At 37.6% G+C, this 17,215-nt stretch overlaps 1 protein-coding gene and 1 long non-coding RNA gene across 2 annotated transcripts; both read right to left on the bottom strand.

The window, feature by feature from the left end:
• Window positions 1–2,211: 2,211 nt before the first annotated feature.
• On the bottom strand, window positions 2,212–4,873 carry LOC147311231 (uncharacterized). The gene is made up of 6 exons (XR_015125384.1): window positions 4,844–4,873; window positions 3,247–3,442; window positions 2,972–3,122; window positions 2,694–2,875; window positions 2,408–2,529; window positions 2,212–2,261 (listed from the first exon to the last, which is right to left on the bottom strand). It is a non-coding gene; the product is annotated as an uncharacterized LOC147311231 (long non-coding RNA).
• A 2,706-nt stretch (window positions 4,874–7,579) lies between these two features.
• LOC147311230 (CD209 antigen-like protein C) lies at window positions 7,580–15,563 on the bottom strand. The gene is made up of 6 exons (XM_086266591.1): window positions 15,422–15,563; window positions 15,230–15,331; window positions 13,052–13,249; window positions 10,364–10,506; window positions 10,139–10,242; window positions 7,580–7,984 (listed from the first exon to the last, which is right to left on the bottom strand). Exons 1-6 carry the CDS (start codon window positions 15,489–15,491, stop codon window positions 7,834–7,836), a joined length of 768 nt encoding a protein of 255 aa, XP_086122717.1. The 5' UTR covers window positions 15,492–15,563; the 3' UTR covers window positions 7,580–7,833.
• Between the last annotated feature and the right edge of the window lie 1,652 nt (window positions 15,564–17,215).

The following is a 17,215-nucleotide window of genomic DNA, read 5'->3' as shown; positions in this document are numbered from 1 at the left end:
GCACATCCGGTTGTGACTTTCACAATAAAGTCGTCATCTTTGTTGGAATGGGGACTGTGTGGCTAATTGCAGGGAACATTGAGATTTTTTTTTGTTTAAATTAACTAAATGCCATTAAAAACTCATTTTCTTAATTTAAATGAAATAAACAGAAATGACAGTATGCTTCAAAGTAGTTCAGTTAAAACACTGTTGGAGAAAAATTATTGGATCTCATGATGAAAATGCAAGTTTGCTTACTTGAAGTACAGCATTCCAGTCAAGTCATAGCAAACACCATAAATAAACCAACACTCACCCTACCACAACCCCCCCGGTAATAATAAAAATCGAAATAAAATCTGATGTTTCATCTCCAAAACATAAAGCCACAACATTATTGAACATGTGTGCTCATGTGTCAAACAACGCTATACAATTGTGTATATATCATAAATATATACACAATGCTTTTTTCTGAATACTATTTTCATGTTTAGCGCAGAAGAAACTGTAAAAATAGTGTTTTCCAAGGACAGCACAAAAAAGAAAAGCGAATTTTAAAAAAATGCCACGGCTTTCCTATTGGTGTAAAAGTGAATCATGTCGACCAATAAAAAAAAAAAAAAAAAAGATTTGGCAACACGTGGGATTTGGTTATTTAGTGAGAGGGGAAAGTTTTGGAAGTGACGGCAGCAAAAAATCCACCAATATAGACTATATTTATATGAAACGAGTATACTTACTGCATTTGGTGTATTTTAACCATATATAATGCATATTACTCGGTTGTCTGGCTGTTATCATTTCTAACTTACTTAGCTGACTATTACAATGACAGGGACACTGTTTGCTTTTTAATGTAGACAACTTTATTTTTACTTCAAGAAATGAAACTGATCATTTCAATTTTTCTGTGATGCCAATTCACAACAAAACTCGCCTGAAGGAACTTTATACCGTAAGCTGAAAACCCTCCATAAGGTGGAGAAATCCCCGACAATCAAGTGAAAGCATAGAGAAAGGAGAGTATAGAGATGAGAAATAACTAGTGGAAAGAGAAGACAGACATTAATGATGTGCAGTGGTGGAATCACTGAAATACAAGATTGAGAAATGGACCAGGGAAACCTATAGAGTCTGACAATGTTAGTGACATTACACACTGATTCAATATTAGTTTTAGTGGCCTCATTACTGCTGAGATGAATTTTAACAGTCTGTTTTTCAATAGCCAAATGTTTTAAATTTGTTTAAGTGAGATTAAGTGAGGCACTCACGTCATGTAAGAAAAATCAAGTGTTACTCTGCTTGCCCTTCTTTTGCTTCTCTGCAGCGGTGGTCCTCAGCCCGACTGTGATTGAAGGTGTTAACGGACATGTGGCTCCTGCCATCTTCGTAGTTTGCTCTGGCCCTCTCATTTGATCTGTCAAAGCAGTTTTGGTCTGGCTTCCTCTTACTCGCCAAGATGGAATTCTGTGTCCTGTAGCCACTGGTTGAGCAAGATGAACCCGCAGAATGATGGCATTTCTTCTGGTCATGATCTGACCTTTCACGTTGGTATGTTTTTTTTTTTTAAGATCTGGGTCACTCGTATCCTTTTTATCTTCTTCCAGATGTTTTCTTTTAAAGTGTGATTTGATTGGAAATATTGGAAATGTGTGAGCAGTTTTACAGTGACTGGGCCTGATGAAGTTCAGGCTGCTCCTCTGAGAAGAAGGATGGAGGCCAAGGGTGGGAGTTCTTTTGGGCAGGTTGTCTGGTGTCAGAGGTGGGCTGGTGCAGAGACCCACACCCTTCTGTCCCGCTATCTGACATCCCTGTCTTCTATATTTTAAAGCTATTAATGTGCTCATAGCAGGACTTAACGCTGCAGACAATGAATCATGCCATTTGTTAAATTACTCATTTAAATGATAACAGCATTTTCACATAAAGCAAAGTAATATGTAATAAAATAAAAGACCAGATTATTTTTAATAACCTTATTACTATTAGAGTTCAACAAACATCAGGAGATCACACATTTCTGCAGTTTTATCTGCATAATCCTGAGGCTCGGTGGGGTGGATCTAAAGGGTGATCTGAAAGCAACACAGCACAGCTAAAGAGACTTTGTTTTTTGCCCACTATATGGTCAAAAAGTATACTTACATGTAAGAGGTCATCCAGAGATTTATTCATCTTTTCTCCACGAACTGAATACCAGACTCTTGGAAATACAGTTCAGATGTCTGAAATTTTCTTTGGGGTTGTCCTTGAATCTCCATCATGTATCTCAGCTGAGAGCACAGCAGAACATGTAATCAAACAAGGAGTCCAGCACAGACTTTTAACTGACATACATCATGTTATCAATCTTTTCTATTAAGCTTGAAATCAAATTCTTCAGAAGAAATAAAAAGTGCTCTTGTATTGCTTTACTTACCATGGCATACTCACTGTACCCAGGGTACAGCAAGGAACCAGTGTACAGACTCAGCCACGCAGCCCAGGGACCATACATCTATGGCTTTTGTAGATGGAAGCCCCAGAATAATCTCCGGAGACCTGATGGACGACAAAGAGAAATGATTGTCACATTTTTTGTTTATGTTGACCATTTGGATAAGTATTATTTATACTACAGCTGAGAAACCCCTAACAGAAATCACAAACACTGGAGTTTGTGTAACTGTGTGAGGAAGAGATTCAATTTGATTCCAGCTACTTACCAGTACGGACAGGTCTGAATGTAAGAGCCCCACTTTGGCAGCTGAGGTGTCATAGGCGAGGTCAAAGTCAATAATTTTATTCAGTACGGCTCTTGGTGATATTTCACCAACATTACATTTTATAATTTCAGGTCTGTGTGTATTGTTCCAAGAGACTTGAGGTGATTAAACACTATTCCCGTCTGAGAGGTATCAAAGAATATGTCATGTTACGATTCAAATTTGATCAGTATCCATTTTCAGAGCATTAATGTAAAGAATCATGGAGTTAATCATACCTGCACGATGATGGGATGAATTGCCTTTTAATTGAGCAGTTTGAAATTTATTCCTTTCATGAAGTCAAAAAGACTTTTTAAAGATATTCAAACTCAGGAATATATTTGGTTTGTTGGAGTTACAGGCGTTACGTTTTCACATGGCAGTGAGCTAGAAACATGAGATGGTTTTTACATTAGTTTAACAGAAAAAAACATTTTATAGGCATTTCATCACAGTCCTTACATCCACTGCACACATCTTTCTAACTGAAATTCTAGGGAGCAGTTTTTACCTCTTGGTTTTCCAATGGGTCTTTGGGTTCTCGTTTTTCATAATGGCTACAGCCTTTTTGTCAGCCATACTGACACATTTTGCAAATGTGCCATAAGACCCTTCTCAAAGGAGAGTTCAAATTTGGTACTTGGAGGATCTGGAGGTGAGCCAGACTCCTGGGACTACCTTGTCCTGGGCATTGTTGGGGGACATGTCTGATAAAACAATAACAGATAGAAGAGAAAAGCAGATTTAAACTTAAATTATAATAAAATAACATAGATGGTAAATACTAATGCGAATAGAAGATACTATTATAGACAAAAATACTAGTAAAGTATTGTGAGTGTAAACCAATCTGTTGCAAGCTGGATGAACAGACAGCAGATTATACACTGTACACACTAACCAAATTAATGTTTCTTATTTCTTCTTCAAAATGTAAGATGTGGTCAGTGTCATGTCAATCACAAATTTAACAATCCCTTAACTTTGGTCTGTAAAAATTGTAACTTGTGTAAATATTTTTTTATAAACACAAATTTTCGTCTGTAGATGCACAAACCTAAAATTTTCTGATATTTTGTGCTGTTCAAAACTACGCAGCCTGTTTACAAGTGCAAAATATTTATGACCACTACTTGAGCCCATACACGTGGTTCTTTTTCCCATCTCAGCCACGGGACTGAAGGCAGTACTGCTAAGATCAAGAAACGCAGAGAAAAAAAAAAGAAGAGGAAAACCCAGAGTTGAACTGTAGGGAAAGAAAAGGCCAGCGCACTTGCTGGAAGTCCAGAGCCGGGTGACTGGATCAAGGAGAGAAGTACAGTTGTAAGATGGGTTATTTATGGAAGCCCGTTTCCACCACTAAAAAAAAAAAAAAAAAAAAAAAAAGGATCCATAACTCAAAATTTCGAGTTATTTTCTCGAAATTTCGACATATTAACTCGAAATTTCAATTTATTAACTCAAAATTTTGAGAAAAGCAACTCGAAGTTTCGAGTTAGCGCTGCCAATCAGTAATCTACGTGAATGACGTCATTTCCTTGTTACCCGGAAGCTGAAGCCCTCAGCTACAAATGCTACAGCTAAGCTACCGGTATTACATCCAGTCGTGAATGCACAGATTGCTGAGTGTTTTCAGCCTGGCTTCACAAATGATGAAATCCCTGTGTTATTAGCTGAATCACATGGTGTTACTATCAGCAAACCTACTCGCGAACAGTGTTGCCAACTTAGCGACTTTGTCGCTATATTTAGCGAGTTTTCAGACCACTTAGTGACTTTTCTTCTAAAAAAAAGTCGCTAAAAAAAGACGTGAAAGTGCGTATCGCTTTTACTCTCAACAAGCAGCGGGTGCTGTAATGCAGTCAGTTCTTCTTTTACTCTTTTACTCTTATGCTGTTTTGTGGATCACAAGGTTTAAAACTACTTATAAACACACACACAAAGTAACTCCACCAGAGTGCCTATTTCGGGTCACTTTTGCCGGTCCAAGCCCGGGTAAAGGAGCAGGGTTGGAATTGTGACATTAAAAAAAAACAATAATTGCTAAAAGAAATTTAATTTGTAGTTCTAAATAAACTCTAAATGCATTTAGGACGCTTTTTACTCACTTTATGTCTCTTCCACGATGTTATTTCTCTCTCCAACAACATAGGTTACAATTAGATTAGCATGACCAATTATGCAAATTAGGCGATGACGTCATTTAGCGACTTTTAGGACAACCAATAGCGATTTTCCTTACTGAGGAGTTGGCAACACTGGACGGAGAAAGGGAGCCAGGGACAACAACATCACATTAGAAAGGTATAGTAATCGTCCACAACTATTTTCAGTTGCGGATGATAAAGGATTCAGAAAGTTTATTCATGCAGGCCAATATGACAGAGAATATGCATCTTCTTTTTGTTTTCATATTGTAATTTATATTTAATTGTGTTGTGGTTTGCAGTGTTTTGTGTTGTTTCATTTAAAATTTGTTTAAAAGGAAAAAGCTGAAAATTTAAATAGTTAAAAGTTGAACTGTGACTAGTTGTTTTTTGTATTATATGATTTATTTATTACATTTTATGTGGAGTGAATAAATAAAAGTATATTTACGGTGGCCCCTAGAGACAAAGCACGTACAAACTCCAAAACACGTACAAACTCCAGAAGCACGTAAAAACTCAGAAGCACGTAAAAACTCCAAAACACGTACAAACACAACAGAAGTGCTCCAGGATGCTGGGCGCAGTGTTGAGCTTTTGTTACCTAGTGGCTACACAAGCCAGCAAGTACCAACGACCGGATTTGGTGTGTGGTAGTAACAGGTAAATTAACTTTTTTCTAAAATTATTTGAATATATATGAGTGGTTGTGTATAAATACACAAACCATACACATATGCTTTCAATTGTGTAATTTAAGTGATCTAGTAGCTCTGTTTTGGAAGTTCAGTTAAAGCTAGAAATGTGTTTTGGAGTTTGTACGTGTTTTGTCTCTAGGGGCCACCACATATATGTTTATATATAAATATATAACTAAAACCACTTTTTTTTACATTAGTAATTCCTTTTGTGCATAATTTTATATTACTGTTAATAATAAATAAATTAAAGCAACAAAACAACCTGAAGAGCCGGTTCGGAGCCCAAAGAGCCGGCTCTTTTTAGTGAGCCGAGCCGAAAGAGCCGGTTCTCTAAAAAGAGCCGGAAATCCCATCACTACTGCGAACACGCCCCCCTACACTTTTTAGGTATCCCAGCTGCTCCAGTTTATCTGCTGATGGGTGTACCGTGACTGACTGTGTACGTGACAAATAAAATTTGAATTTGAATTTTACTACTCGTTAAATTAAATGGTAAATGGCCTGTATTTGTATAGCGCTGTACTTAGTCCCTAAGGACCCCAAAGCGCTTTACACATCCAGTCATCCACCCATTCACACACTGGTGATGACAAGCTACATTGTAGCCACAGCCACCCCGGAGCGCACTGACAGAGGCGAGATTAAGGTAACTTAAAAATATGTTTAAATGAAAACAATTTTAATGTTTTCATTTAAACATATTTTTAAGTTAATTAAAAATAAAATCTTTTTATGCCAGCTTTTTGCTTTGCTTGACAGTGTATAGAACAAACCCGATGACACAAACTCCCAGAAAATGTAAACATCAAACACATCCAGACTTTGAGGGCTGTGCAAAAAACAGAGATGACCAACCCACCAAAAAACAGCTGTAAATATTTGTGGCTATTACAGTAAACACTGCGGTGTTTTCCTGTATACTTTATTTTATAATTTGATTTATAGTGAGCAACATGAATGTTAACAGACTGAGAATTTTACAACACCGGTTGTAACAGTCATTGCTTTCTGTCTTTAAGAGTCTCATTTTTTTCCTTCCCTGTTTGTATGAGGATTTCTCCAAAACATGTGATGGTCACAACTATTGACAGTCTGGTTTAATAAGTATTTTTGCTTTGAATTTTGCTAGGCTTTTCTGTGTCATTGGCTGTATCCCAATTCAGGGACTGCAGCCTTAAAAGCCGCATTTTAAGGCCGATTACGTCACAGCAACGCGACGAAGACTGTCCCAATTCGAAGGCTGCTCGAAATGCGGCCCTCAAATGCGTCCTTCATTTCCCTGAATTTCAAGGACGTGGCGGTGTAGACTTCGTGGCCCAACATATCCCAGAATGCATAGCGCGGCGCTGGGTGTGGATAATTTTGCCGAAGAAAAAAAAACGGCGGATGAGGGGCGCCCGAAGAGTAAACTTTAAGTAAGTACTGAATATTATATCACTTATTTATGTGCAAATGTTTAATAACGAAGAACATTAAAACATTACTGTTGGCCACATGTCGGCAAAGTTATGTGACATTAGTGGCGTTTGTACTAACTTGGTTTTAAAGCCTTTACTTTAAAATACACGCCGTTCAATAGCTGACCTTAATCTTACAGAGAATAATCAAAGCTCATGTAGAAACAAACAAACAAATGAACAAAAGGTTTTCTCTTTCATTTCTGTCAAACAATGCTGTATGAAACGTTTCCAGCTGTTAGTATCATGGTTGCTAGGCAACCTGGGCAGCGCAACGGAGGCTAGACCGTCCCATTTCACAAGCCTCGCACTTCCGGCCTTAGTGGTTTATAAGTACGCGGCCCCTGAGGATCGTTGAGGCTGCGTACTTTAAGGCTGCAGATCCTGAATTGGGATACAGCCATTGTTTCACAGAACAGCATCATCAAGATGTAGTGATAGCCAAACTGGCCAGCAGGTGTCACTGTTGAGATGGGTTTAGATCATTAGATACCCACTGAGCTCAGACTAAATGTGACTGCAGCCATTGTTCTCCAGAACACAAGACTTGAGACTTTATTTTTTATTTGTTCCCTAACAAGGGATTGATTTTTTTTAAATGATATTGGAAAACACACAACACTTCCACAAGTATCTGGTATTTCTACTGGCATAAACATAACTTTAGATTTAAAAGGTTGCACATTTTTAGCTACAAAAAAAGAAGAAGTTAAAATGGAGTGAAAATGACATGTAGGATAAAATAAAAGGCACAGCTGAATTAGTAAATACATGTCAGACAGTGGTCAATGAATTATTCTGTTGTATGTTTTTCACAGATCCATTTTATAGAGGCTGAACATGAAAGATCATTCCACGATGCATCAGTTTGTACTTGAACGCAGTCCTCTTCACCCCACTTTGGGTTTCCACCACCGTTATCCGGTTGTTTTGCCATCCAGTTCCTGACAAGTTAGTGAACAAGAGAATTATTGTATTTGACAAAAGACTTATATAAAGGAGACCCCCCCCCCCCCCCCCCCCGAAAAAAACAAATCAAAAAACAAGACAAAACACAAAAAAACTAAACAAACAAACAACCCAAAAAGCAAAGAAACATCAGCTTAATTTTCTATTTTTTTTAATGCAGTGTTTATAGCAATATAACTGTGGTAATTTGCTGAGCAATTCTTCTGACCGTATAGGGCCTATACGGTCAGAAGAATATGATATAGATATGATATATGATATAGCATAGCCTATACTATAGGCTATGCTAAATATAACTCAGCAGTTTCTAGTTTGACTAAACCCACTGACAGCTCAGCCCACCAATGAGCTTATTTCTGCTGAAAATTCAGTAAAAGTAATAAATTCAATTAAAGTGTACGTTCCAAAAGTACATGTTATGAACCTTTCCAAACCAGTTTTCCTTGCTGAACATATTATCAGGTGGGTAGGAGAATTGATAAGGACTTTGAAAAACAGAAGAGCAGTGTGCTGAGAACCTGAACAACATTCTCTACTCTCTTTAACAAAGTCACTGGATGTCTGCCATGTTAAAATAACCAGGAAATGACTACAAATTGGGCATATGACTTCAGCACCATGATTTCTTAAACTACTGTTTTACAGAGGTCAACCTTTGAAACATGTGAAAAATAAAACTTAATTACAAAGGGTGATATTAAAGGAGAAGGAATATTTAGGGCCAGATTTATTAAAATATGTGGCACTCAATTTACTGCCAATTGCTCTAAATCTAATGCTCTCATATTAGAGACTGTCACAGTAAATGTTTTGTCTTCTTCTACATTTGTACAGCTATTACAAAATTTTGGACTTATAGCCCCCTTTCCCTGTTAATGCCCTACCTGCCCCCCTGGCAAAACTTTGCTAGACCCGCCCCTGCACAGTTACCAGATGTCAGCTACCTAAAAAAGGATCCTGGTGTTATTTGTCTCTCAGAAACAGTTCATAACTTCCCTTCAACTCATTCATGTCACCTAAAAGGTAAACCTGTTTCTCCATCACCTGTTCAGCTCTGATAATTCAGTAAGGACATCTCCTGGTTTCATCTTCATGTTTCCCTCTCATCATATATCCAAACCGACATCATGACCAGCAGCTTTACAGCTGTGGCTCCAGCAAACATCAGCTGATACTAGAAATTAATATTAAATAAATTCTAACAACAGCTGATCAAGCTTAAACGTGCTGCTGTTGTTTAGCGTGACAGCCGCTGGTTTCCTCTTTCGGCCGCAAAGTGGGCGATAAACAAACAAGAGAGAAAAGCCGATCAGCTGATCATTGATCAGTTTCATGATTGAAGTAGAAACAGGAGATGGAGGGTGAGAGGATGAGAGAAGAATAGGCAGCTGTGCAGCAAAGACACAGAATAATTCCAGCTTTGTCTTTTTCATTGTAGCTGAAGTAGGCTACGGGACAAACTGCATTTCTTTTCACCTCAATATGAAACGCGTAATATTTTCTCTGAATACGAGATAATTTAGTTTTTTAGAGGACGTTGGCAACATCATAGCACCCACCCAGCTGTATAGAAACTCCGTCATGCTAGCTAGTACGCAGTACGAAAATGTCAGCACAACGAAAATAAACTTCATCTAAACTTGGTTTCTATCTGACCCAGATACACTGCAGGTCATAAATTCTTACCTGAAGTTCAGTTCACCTGACACTCGGACAGGCGGCCACCTCGGATCTCTCCTCCTCCTGCCTCCCCTTCCCTCATCCACCTGCTGGCCTCCACCACTTGCTAATGTTACTGAATCTGTGGAAGCTCAGCGATAGCCACCACACGAAGTAACGAGTAATGAGCCTATCTAAATCCCAGTAACGATTAACGCGTTCCTGATTTTGGCATAATAACTAGTTACCGTGCTCGTTACCACACTAATAACGTAGTTACTGTAACGCGTTACTTAATAACACGTTAGTCCCTACACTGTAAACGAGGTAATAAAAAGGAGTATTTCCTAGGAATTTGTAGTATTCAAACAGCATTTACTATAGTTGATATGCAGATTCTCCTGGGTGACATCACTCAGTTACGAACCTTCCTGAGCAAATGAGACCACTGGAGCAAAGTGAAGACTTACTTTAGATTCAGTGGAGTTCCATCGACCCATTTCCAATTTCCTTCCTCTTCCTTGTCATTCAAACCAATCCAAGCATATTCCTTAATGTAACTAGATATAAATGCCTGTAAAATATTTATTGTTTAAAAGAGTGAGGAAAGTAATTGATATAAAACATTTTGAGGAGTGTAATTTTGAATAACTATTTACAAACACAATGACACATGCATACTGGTTATGCTGTACCTTGTCTTCAAGGCTTTCTATCACCACCAGATCTGCTCCTTTGCTTCTGCAGTCGTCTCTACCTTCATCCCAGGAACCAAGCTTTTCAGATAATACATAACAGCTATGACCGAACATGATCCATCCTTCAGGACACACTTTCTCTGCAAAAAACATTGAACAAGAGGCATTATGGATGCACGGGCCTGGCACATGACAGCTATTTTGTGAATTCTTGATGTCACTCTGTAAACAGGCCAAATAAAATGTACACAAAGATATTATGTCACTGATGTTACAATGTTTTAAATCAAATCAAAATGTATTTATATGGCACATATTAAAACAACATTGCTTCACAGTCAGTAAAAGCATGAGACAATTAAAACAAACAATAAAACAGGACAACAAACCATAGGTAACAACACAACGAGCTAGAACAGCCAACTAGTTAGAATCAAAGGCCAAAGTAAAAAGATAAGTTTTAGATAAGACGTGATTTAAAAGACTGGATAGACTCGGTAGTACGAATATGAACAGGGAGGTTATTCCAGAGTCTAGGTGCCACGGTTGCAAAGACCCGGTCACCTCTCGACTTCAGTCGAGACCTAGGTTGTGCTAGGAGCATGTGATTGGACGATCTAAGTGCTCTGTTGGGATTGTATAAGTGGAGTAGTTCAGAGAGATAGGTGGGCGCTAAATTATTCAGAATTTTAAAAGTGAACAAAAGAATTTCCTCAGTGATAGTTTTTTTTAAAATTAATTAATATGTGCTTCACTGAAAGTTGATGTAATCATTAGTTCTTAGTTGAGTTGGTATTTGCTTAAACATTTTTCAGCAGTAGTTGAGTCCTGCACTTCAGCCCTAAAACGAATAAGCAGTTACAAAAAAATGCAAACATGGCCTGACATCCCAGTTAGCAGTTAGGTAGAGAGCTATGAAATGCAAATGACAACTATCTTGTTCTCGTTAGGATTTTATTATAGTAGTCAAAAGTTACAACTTTTACTTAAAGCTACAGTTCAGCTGACTTTCGTTTTCCCCCTTAAAACGAAAGGTAGGGTGTAATCAATTTGATTTGTTTGCTCGTCTGTCAATATCAGGGTTGTCAAACTTAAATGAGCTGTGGGCCACTGCTGACAGAGTCATCGCATTGGCCAATTTAGTGTTCAAGTAGTACAAGACAAACAAGAAAACACACAAATATTTCCAAAAATTTGGTGTTTTGTTTGTTTTTTTCATTTCAAAAATTGTATAACAAGACAACTACAAACGTGAACGCAATTATTTTTCATCTCACTCTTAACTAACCAAAGTCTTTCATTGAACTACCAAATAAACAAACTGGTACTCTCTTTCTGGCCAGACACGTGGCAGCACTTCTGCTATACTTTTGTATGTGTCACGGTTCTGGGTCCGTTGGACCCAGTATTTTGAGTTTATTATATTTCGGTTTAATTCTGCTTCATGGATTGTTTTCTTATTCTCGTAGTGATGATGATTATTTCTTGTTTCTGTTTATCCGTGCTTAAGGATTTGTTCTCAGTTATATCTCACGTTTAGTTTAGTTCAGGTTCCATGTGTCATTCTCTGTCTGTCTCTCAGTGTAAAGTCTGCATGCTTGTTTAGTAATTCATGTGTCCTGTTTTATTGTGAAAGTCTTTGTCTTATGTTAGTGTGTGCAGCTTGGTTCCCCCCGTCTCGTTAACCCTGATCTCTCCCAGCTGTGTCTCCCTCCTGTTGCCCATTCGCTGATTACCACCCTGTGTATATTAGCCCTGTGTTTTCCTGTGCTCAGTGTCGCGTCGTACCCTCAGACCCTGCCTGTGTGTTCCTGCTTGGTTTGGGTTCTGTTTTTGTTTCATGTCAGCAATAAAAGCTGTGGTTTTAGTTACATTTCGTCTCGGAGTCCTGCATTTGGATTCACATTTCCACCTGCCCGCACACAGAGCCCTGACAGAATGTATTTAACAAACTAAAAATCCAGACATAAGTATACTCATTAGTTTTTGACTGCTAGTGAAAACTGTTTTCTTTACAAATAACTCTCACCGAACTAGCACGACCAATCCCTCAACGTGTTTGTACTCTCTGCTCAATATGCCTTCATATTAAATATTTCTTTTGCTTTTTAAAGAACTTATTTTAACATTGCACTAAACAACAAAACAAATCCTCCCTAACAAAAAAGTAACTTCAAGGGCCAAATTGCATCATATTTCTTCACGTCAATATGCCCAGGCCGCAAGTTTGAGACCCCTGGTCTATGTGTTTGTTAGCAGTATAGTGTCCTCAGTTTTTGAGATATCATTTTCAAATTTTTTGTCATGGTGGATATCAATAACAGCCAGAGCTGATTTAATTTAGGTGAAAATCGGGTTAAGGTTGCATAAAATATTAAAATATTAAAATCCATAAAAACTTCATTTTACCTTCATCTTACCTACAATTTTTAATGGATCATCTTGAAACTTCACAACAATATACTAGGCCTTAAGTACCATTGTCGTTTTTAAACCAGTGCACACAATATAGCCAACAATGGCTGTTTTGTACAAGCAAGTGCTAGGAAAAAAAAAAGTCAAAGTAATTTAGTGTAGCACTGAATTTGAGATGCCACATCATTATATCATCACCAGACTGAATTTTTCAACAAAACCACAAAGAAACAAAATAAGTAAATCTCAACAGCAAATACAAGGACTCACTCTGTTTGGACAAACTCTGAAGGTTCTTCAGCTCTTTGGTGGTTTCAGTGAGGTTGGCTTGCAGCAGATCTCTCTCCTCAGTCATAGAGGAAAGTTTGTTACTCACAGCAGAGAGATTTGCATTCAGAAGGTCTCTCTCTTCAGTTATAGCGGAAAGCTTGTTAGACTCAGCAGAGAGATTTGTAGCTGAGACATGATCTGAAATAAATCAAAATGAATGATTTCACTCATAATTGAACTGCTTTCTCATAAATCTAAATTTAAATATTTCAAAATGTTACCAGAAGACAATGAAAGATGTTCATAAAATAAATGGTTTAAAGCTTAAGTGTTTTCCAAGTGCTATTAAACAGACAAGGAATTTTGAACACAGCTTTTCCAAAACATCCTGCTTACATTATTTTACTTTGCAAACAGAAACAAAATAATTTTGCAAAAAAATAAATTTACCATGGTCAAAATGATTAGCCCCCTGGGACTAATAGTCAATTGTGTATTCTCCTTGCTGAATAACGGCCTGCAGCCATTTGTTGCAGTCTTCAATAAGTCTCTTACACGTCTCCTGACTAATCCCAGCTGATTCTTGTTAGGCAGCTACTTCTGGCATGGACCTTGGTTTTCAGTTCACCACATATTTTAAATGGGATTTGTTAAGATTCAAAATTGAGGAGGGAGAGTACACACAATTCTTGGTCCAGAAGGTCTTTGGTCAAACAATGATTTTAATGAACACACGTGTGGGAAGACAACTCTGTACGCAGACAGGAAGTAGTCTTCGACTTAATCAAAGCATGAACAGATATTTTATAGCATCAGGGTTTGATTTACTGACGCCCCTTCATGCGTCACAGATACATTTTATACATAGATCAGACTTTTAACCCAGAAGATCATCTTCTATTTTCATGGCTAGCCCTTCCTGTCTACCTTTCAGTTCTTGTCTTGTTCCTCTTTCTTGCCGAGACACCAAGAAACGGTTCCTCTGAATAAATTTAACTCTATGTGTGTGTGTCACGACCTCACATGCTCTTTGTGTCACCTCTTCACCTACTGTCTGTGTCTCGTCCTCAAATGCTCTTTCTCAATTCACCTGTTGCACTTCTGACCTTTTACCAGACCAGAAGCTCACTGAGACTATGTGTATGTCTTCTACTAAATAAATGTTTTAACCAAGAACCTCTACTAAAACCTTAATATAAAATGATCTGATATATAAGTGTTTTGTAAGCATGTATTGCAATTCCTTCTATGGCTCCAAGTCACTTGCACAATAGATTGTCCGAACATCGCGCCGAACAAAGCTTCCGACCCCCAATTAATTGACCGAGCTCCAACTCTTTAATAAGCACAGATATGCATTGTGTATAAAATAGTCATAACTGCTTAAGGCCTTCTTAAAGCTATCTGTTACATTGTTAAAGCCTCGTCTTAGCCTGCGGCTCAAAATAACTTCCTGCTTTCACTTCTGCATACAACTTCCTGTCAGCCTGCAACTCAGTCTTTCTGAAAGAGACACTGTTTAACCCCTGAATGCAATATAAACTCCAGATTTTATTATTAATGCAATGGTAATGATGACAATTATTTAACAATAGCAGTAAAATAATTTCCCTGCTCCACAGATTCAAGTCAGAGCTTTTTGCAGACCAGTCAGCAACGTGCACTTTAGTTGTCTGGCGATTGTTCTTCACTCAGAGCAATGCATGTTTTGGATTGTTGTCATGTTCAAAGATGAAGTCATGACACAGACCCAGTTGTGTTTCTGACTGCTTGAGGTTTTATTTGAAAATCTTTACGTAGGCTATTTTCTTCATGATTCCTTCCACCTGACAGGATCCCCAGTTAGAGATGTGTTTATGCATAATGCTCCCACCACTGTGATTCTCTGTCTGGACATATTGTTTGAGTTGTAAGCTAATAATTTTGTCCTCATCTGTATTCCGTGTCATATCCTGTATGTATCTTTGGGAAAATGAGAGTAAAAAATTGCTTTACTGTGAATGAGGAACTATTGTTTTTGTGTTCTTTAAATGTTTTGGATCAGTGAGACTTCTTAAGTTCAAAGCTTGTGTAATTTGTCAAATTAGTTATAGATTGGGCTGATGCCATTCTACTTTTTTTTTTTTTAATGTGGGCTGATTAGTGTTTGAGTGATCATTTATGAAAAACCAAACTCACAGTAAACACCGAGGGTGATGAGTCCAATCAGCAGGAAAACACTCAGCATTCCCAGACAGATAATAATTCCTAAATGGGAACTCCTATCACAGCCGCTTGTTCCTTAAAATAGAAATGAACACAGAAACATTCAAGCTGTACAACAGTAATAGATGTTAAAATACATTTTCTTTTCTGTCACTTCTTTCTTACCTGTGTGACCTGGTGAAGGTTTTGAATTGTTATGCTTGGGGTATTCAACATTGACATAAATTTCCTCCATGGTTCAGATGCAGATTATTACTTAGAGCTCAGCTCTGCAGCACAGGACAGATGAACTGTTTGAACACTGTCAGTTTCCTTTGAGGAAGTCACACATTTCAGATATTAATACTTTCACATAACACTATACAAGCACTGAAATGTGAAAAGACAAAAAGTCAAACATCTCTTTGGTTTAGTGTTCATTGCTGTGGTTTATTCTTGCGAAAGATGTAAGGGGGCATTTAGTTTTTCACAGAGGTGCAAAGAGTCCTATGCAAACCCTGTTGTTTGTGTCACTATTGGTCTTACGTACTTTAAAACAAAAATGCATATGTTACGTCCCTCTGCAGCCTCTAATCTGCTCAGTGTGTTCAGCTGGTGCTAATTGGCCACACCTAGTCAGGTGTGGATAAAAGCATACCTGAGGCAAGCTTCCCAGGGAGCTCACTTGTCTTTGCCTTGGTGGCATCAGCCATTTTAGCCAACCTGGTTTTCCATTTTAAGATAAAACCTCTTCTCACCCATACTCTGGTATTCGTCTCCTTTTTTATGTTGCGGCTTTTGAGCCGGGTCGTAACAGCATATAATATAAAGTAGATATCTAGATTATCAATCACTCTTGCTAAAATACTTATAATAAAAATGTTGTCCACCATATATCTGCATGGTATTGTTTTCAAAAAGAAAGGGCAGCAGTCTACACCTTTTATAACTGTGACTCAAACTAACGTTTTAGAATGAAGTGTAAATTTATTTCTTCAAAACACAAATTTGCATTAGACTTGTTCCTTTTCACATTTCATTGCTGGTATATTTTTGTGCGAATATAAAGGCTAAATTGTGACTTCCTCAAACTCTCCAAATAAACTAACACGAGTGATATGATTTGCATGTTCTCTGCTGCAGAGCTGAGCTCTGAGATATAATTTGCATCCTTATGAGCCATGAAGGAAATAGATGTCAATGGTGAATGGGCCAAACCTAATAATCATTAAATACCACAGGTATGAAAGAACTGAAAGAGAAGCAAACAGATGTATGTCAACATGTTAGTAACAAAATGCCAACTCAACACTCAAAAATGTTTAAAATGCTGATACTAAAACTGGAGTCAGTTTCCTTTGTCAAGTTATGAGGAAGTCAGTTTCTAAAACGATAATGGATATTTTACTGTTTAATTTTGGTCATTAAAAATTAACAGTTCCTCTTGTGTTATTTTTTTTTTTACATCATGAGGAAGTCACACATGTTCACAACAACATCAACAAGAATGTTCGGAGGTAGATGCTACCTAATTCATTTTTTACAAATTTTGTTATTGAAGTGTTTATTTATTAATAATGTTAATAATCTCTGATTACAGTTGAAAAATCCTATTCTGTGGGGGCAGGGAGCACTGTTTGTATAGTCCCTCATTAAGACCAGGCTGAACACTGTTAATTCTCACCTATCTGTCAGCTTTTCTACCTATAACTAATAAATAAATACTGCAAGTGTGACACTTATTTGTGCAACATGTACCAGTTGTTGAATTTAGTGTCACTTTCACACACAAAGTACTAAAATACATGGGATTTACTTTACCAAGATTAGCGACAGAGCAGGCGTGACTGTGACCGTTGCTGCTATGATGGTTATTTAGAAAGCGTAAATGGCGAGAATGACTAATAGTTTTACGCACAGTGCCAGAGGTTTGTGGTTCATTCCTAAAACAGCATTTCACTGACCTTATTGAGAACAAAA

Source organism: Aulonocara sp. 'chitande type north' Nkhata Bay, linkage group LG16 (assembly GCF_057382095.1).
Source record: "Aulonocara sp. 'chitande type north' Nkhata Bay isolate Kocher_YH1m ecotype deep benthic linkage group LG16, A_spYH_male_GT1.1, whole genome shotgun sequence".
Classification (NCBI taxonomy): Eukaryota; Metazoa; Chordata; class Actinopteri; order Cichliformes; family Cichlidae; genus Aulonocara; species Aulonocara sp. 'chitande type north' Nkhata Bay.
This window is presented reverse-complemented; position numbering and strand designations above follow the sequence as displayed.

What these genes read in the sequence shown, in the direction of transcription:
- LOC147311230 (XM_086266591.1), bottom strand. Translation starts at nt 15,491, where the DNA reads ATGGAGGAAATTTATGTCAATGTTGAATACCCCAAGCATAACAATTCA. An exon ending in TAGAAAGCCTTGAAGACAAG is followed by an intron (nt 10,243 to 10,363) that starts GTACAGCATAAC and finishes AATATTTTACAG; the next exon opens with GCATTTATATCTAGTTACAT. An exon ending in GGAACTCCACTGAATCTAAA is followed by an intron (nt 7,985 to 10,138) that starts GTAAGTCTTCAC and finishes CTAACTTGTCAG; the next exon opens with GAACTGGATGGCAAAACAAC.